Source organism: Clupea harengus, chromosome 18 (genome assembly GCF_900700415.2).
Source record: "Clupea harengus chromosome 18, Ch_v2.0.2, whole genome shotgun sequence".
Taxonomy (NCBI): Eukaryota; Metazoa; Chordata; class Actinopteri; order Clupeiformes; family Clupeidae; genus Clupea; species Clupea harengus.
Window position 1 is genome coordinate 5,585,777 of NC_045169.1, and position 5,000 is coordinate 5,590,776.

A 5,000-nucleotide genomic window follows, 5' to 3' on the forward strand; every position below is an offset into this window, starting at 1 on the left:
ACCTTTGTGCACTTTATATTCCTCTGGTGAAAAAGTCTTCCTCTTCTGAGACACATCAGCAGCTCACAGCTGCTCTCACATACACCTCACACACACACACACACACACACACACACACAGACACACAGACACACACACAGACACACACACGCACACACACACACACACACACACAGACACACACACACACACACGCTGTGCAGTCAGGTGTGTGTAATGTGGTGCAGGGAGCTCCTGCCACAGGAGCAGGTGATGTAAGGCTCGCCTCACGCTGGTGTGTTTGTCTTGCCCTCTCCAGTGGATCAGATAATCTGTCTGCGCTCTCACCGAGGCTCACGCTCACTTAGCCGCCATCTCCCCTCCAGGCCCTAACAACACGGCTGCTGCTGCTGCTGCTTAACACAGACAACCACTGTCTCCTCAGGCACCACGGTAGCAATATCGACCAGTTCATGTCTGCATTTTAAAGATAGGCTATTTTATTTGGGCTACAATATATGTTCTAAGAAGTGATAGGTACACAGGATTTTCAGCAAATGTGTGTTGTATCAAGCCTTTGAAGTTAAGAACAGCTGTGTGTAAAAAAACGGTATTAATACACAACCTTGTTTGCGGCACATATAGGACAATATTCCACTATCTGTGGAAAAATACCTGCAGTACTGTATATAGCCACTGGGTGGTACTAGAGACTCAAAATCCTCCGAGGCTTCTACCACTTCGTTTGCGCAGTCTGAAGGCCTCAACTGAGTTACAGCAGGTTGCCTACCTGCAGTGACTGATAGGAGACGAGAAAATAAAGGCGCTGCTAAACTGTTTTGTAGTCATGCTTAAAAGTCTGGGCAGGCCATAAGTCCAGTAGCGGCGGATTTATGAATGCAATCACCGCCGTTTCAATGCCAAGTCCGGCTTCAGCCCATAGATTTTTAAAGCGGGGCTGTTTTCCGCGATCGTTTAAGTTTTATTTCTTATTCTTTTTGGCTGTCCGTGCCAGAATGGGATGTACCGAGATTGATTATTGTGTTGTTTTTCTCCCCTGTCCCTCCCTCATCTCTCTCTCTCTCTTTCTCTCATCCTCCAGGATGCTCCAGTATTTAGGGGCGCTGAGGGGAGGCCTGGGGGTCCTTGCCGTGAGGCGCGCGTGTTTATTCCCTCGCTCGTGCCACTCCTCCTCCAACCGTAATGTGGAATACAAGCCAATCAAGAAAGTCATGGTGGCTAACAGAGGTATGACTCCACACCTCCTTTATCTTCCCCCCTCTCCATCCTTTTCTCTCTTCCTCCTCTTTGCATGCCAAGTCTCCATCTCTCTCTCCCTGAAGCTACCCTACTGCTTACAGTCAAGGGAGGTAATGAGACAACTTGATCGTGGCCTATGAATCTAAAGGCTTGTTTGTCACAGTGCACACTGCTTACTGTTAGCACTAGCACTCCTCACACTCTGGGCCGTAATCCCTCCTTTGCCCTTTTCTGATAAAGGAGCTACAGGGGGAAGGGGAGGGCTGGGGTGGGGTGGGGTGCAGTGGGGTTAGGGGGGGGGACTGTGCGGCAGATAAGTGGCCAATCCTGAAACAATCTATTCTGTTCTCTGCCCTGCACTCTTATGCTATGTGATCTCCTCTATCTCTGGCCATCTTTAATTTGAGGCCTATAACACACACACACAATCAGACACACACACACACACAAACACACACTGGCAAAATACACCCACCTCACACACAAACACATTCAGACACTGTCCAACACATCACACACACATTCATCACATACACAGTAATACAGTGACGCAGACATGACACACACACACACACACACACACACACACACACACACACATACATGCACACACACACACACACACACACACACACACACACACACACAACATTATCGTACAGCATATCCCAATACAATCCCATTCTCTCCCCTCCCTCTCTGTGTCCAGGTGAGATAGCCATCCGTGTGTTCCGGGCGTGCACGGAGCTGGGCATCCGGACCGTGGCCGTGTACTCGGAGCAGGACACGGGGCAGATGCACCGGCAGAAGGCAGACGAGTCCTACCTGATCGGCAAAGGCCTGGCCCCCGTCGCCGCCTACCTCCACATCCCAGATATCATCAAAGTGGCCAAGGTCAGACATTACCAATCGATCTCTCGCTCTCGCACGGCACATACATCCATCAAATCATGACCCTCTAAACCTCCCTCGACCTATGGGGTTTGACCCTTTTGTTGTTGACCACACGCACTGTGTCTAAGTGTCTCTTTGTAAGCCCACTCCAGTGCCGTATCGACGTAGCGTTGGAACAATAGGAGTGTGTCGTTTCTTTATTTGCTCCTCGCGTAGCGGCTCGTCAGTGAAGCATGCATAAACAACACACTCATGGCCGGCCCAGTATGACCTCCGCACAGAGTGGGTGTGAACACACTGTCACTTCAAGCCATCCGTGAGTCGGCGTGAATCACACTGGTTGATTCTTAGAAGCACGCATGACTAAGTCGGCGGGGGCACTTATGAGTGTCGAGGTTGTTAGATTTCACGCGGGCTGAGGTCCAGAATAACTTCTAACTCCCTATAGCCTCTCTCTCTCTCTCTGCCGCGATGCCCAGCGCTCTTTAGCTGGACGCTGAAGCGCAGCTCTGTGTCTGTGGCCAGCAGTGATCCGTTTCAGATGCAGACTGTGTCTGTTGTGGTTCTGGAGAGGCGCAGCACTAGGCCAGGCACCCGTCTCCCCCGACGCACAGATCACTGGTCAGTCTGGGAAACGAGCCACTGATGTAACAATGACAGCCGTGTCTGTCTACACACACACACACACACACACACACACACACACACACACACACACACACACACACACACACACACACACACACACACACACACACACACTCACACTCACACACACACACACACACACACACAGATACACCCACTGGCATAGAACACACACACTTTTAACCATGCACACACACACACATGCACACACGCACACACACACACGCTACACACACACACCACACACACACACACACATTGGCACAGACATGTTTGTGATCATTTGCATACAAAAACACAGACACATTTTCCATCACACACACAAATACACCGACCCACCCACACCCACACTAGCATGCACACATGTAGTAATGGCACATGCTCTCAAGCACACATGCACACACACACGTACACAAGTGCACGTACAGGCACACACACACACACACACACACACACACACACACACACACACACACCACACACACACACACACACACACATACACACACATAAACTGGCTCATGTACCCAAACACAAACGCACACAGTGATTCATCAAAAACTCATGGCTCTGTTGAAAAATGACCACGCCGCCAACCTCATAATCCCCCAACAACGCGCCATACCAGAATAATCAGGCTGTGTCTGCCGAGGCCGTCTGATGGTGCCTGGCAACCGCCTGCCAAGTGTGTGAGAGGCTTCTCATTTAGCAGGTGATTGCAATTTTATGAAATTACTATTTCCTCTTGTTCTCTCGCACTGGATAATTGGACCCGACATGTTTGGCCACTCTCTCTCTCTGTCTCTCTCTCCCCCTCTCTCTCTCGCTCTCTCTCTCTCTCACTCTCTTTCTCTCTCACTCTCTTTCTCTCTCTCTCTCTCTCTCTCTCTCTCTCTCTCTCTCTCTCTCTCTCGCTCTGTGAGCCTCCTTATTTTCTTTCTCTTTCTCCCTCCATGTCTATTACCAGCTTTCTTCTTTCCTAATCTGCCATCTTTTTTTTCTCTTTTTTCTTTCTGTCTTCCTTTGTTTCTCTCCTAATTTTGTCTTTTTATCTTTTACCCCCCCCCCCCCCCGCCCCCCGCCACCCATACATATATCCCCTCTCTCTGGTCCCCAGGAGAATAACATTGATGCCATCCACCCTGGCTATGGCTTCCTGTCGGAGCGGTCGGACTTCGCCCAGGCGTGTGTGGACGCCGGGGTGCGCTTCATCGGACCCTCCCCAGAGGTGGTGCGCAAGATGGGGGACAAGGTGGAGGCCCGAGCCCTGGCCATCCAAGCTGGTAAACCTCTCCCCCTGTACTGACTAACTCCCTAACAGCAGAACAGACAGCACACTGGTAAACCTCTCCCCCTGTACTGACTAACTCCCTAACAGCAGAACAGACAGCAGACAGCACACTGGTAAACCTCTCCCCCTGTACTGACTAACTCCCTAACAGCAGAACAGACAGCAGACAGCACACTGGTAAACCTCTCCCCCTGTACCGACTAACTCCCTAACAGCAGAACAGACAGCACACTGGTAAACCTCTCCCCCTCGTACCGACTAACTCCCTAACAGCAGAACAGACAGCACACTGGTAAACCTCTCCCCTCGTACCGACTAACTCCCTAACAGCAGAACAGACAGCACACTGGTAAACCTCTCCCCCTCGTACCGACTAACTCCCTAACAGCAGAACAGACAGCACACTGGTAAACCTCTCCCCCTGTACTGACTAACTCCCTAACAGCAGAACAGACAGCACACTGGTAAACCTCTCCCCCTCGTACCGACTAACTCCCTAACAGCAGAACAGACAGCACACTGGTAAACCTCTCCCCCTGTACCGACTAACTCCCCTAACAGCAGAACAGACAGCACACTAGACACAGGAGAAGGTCAGAGTGGGTACGGCTAACCCACACTGGCCAAAAGGGACCATCTCAACACAGACTATCCCTGTGCAGAAAGAAAAGCATTTCAAGTCAATCAGGATATGTTTGGTCACATATATTTTAGGTTTTGAGAGGTTTGTTACCTTTTTAATACAGGTACTTTTCACCCTCTCAATAATGGAGTCTGCTAGGAGCACTTGCGACTATCTAGTACCCTGCTTCTGTTGAGCAAAACCCAGTAAAAAGACGTGAATGTTTTTGGTGACATTTTTCCATCTCGACAAGAACAAAGGAATGAAAAGCAATTCAGTGAAGTTTCTTTGGAATGGTATTATATT

At 50.1% G+C, this 5,000-nt stretch overlaps 1 protein-coding gene across 1 annotated transcript in view; it reads left to right on the forward strand.

Moving 5' to 3' along the window:
• LOC105894141 (pyruvate carboxylase, mitochondrial-like) overlaps positions 1 to 5,000 on the forward strand; it is a 68,598-nt gene that overhangs the window by 10,617 nt on the left and 52,981 nt on the right. Inside the window, exons 2-4 of the mRNA XM_031585509.1 lie at positions 1,082 to 1,227; positions 1,949 to 2,133; positions 3,899 to 4,064. Coding sequence (XP_031441369.1) covers positions 1,083 to 1,227; positions 1,949 to 2,133; positions 3,899 to 4,064 — 496 coding nt within the window. The 5' untranslated portion in view covers position 1,082. The remainder of the gene's footprint in view (positions 1 to 1,081; positions 1,228 to 1,948; positions 2,134 to 3,898; positions 4,065 to 5,000) is intronic.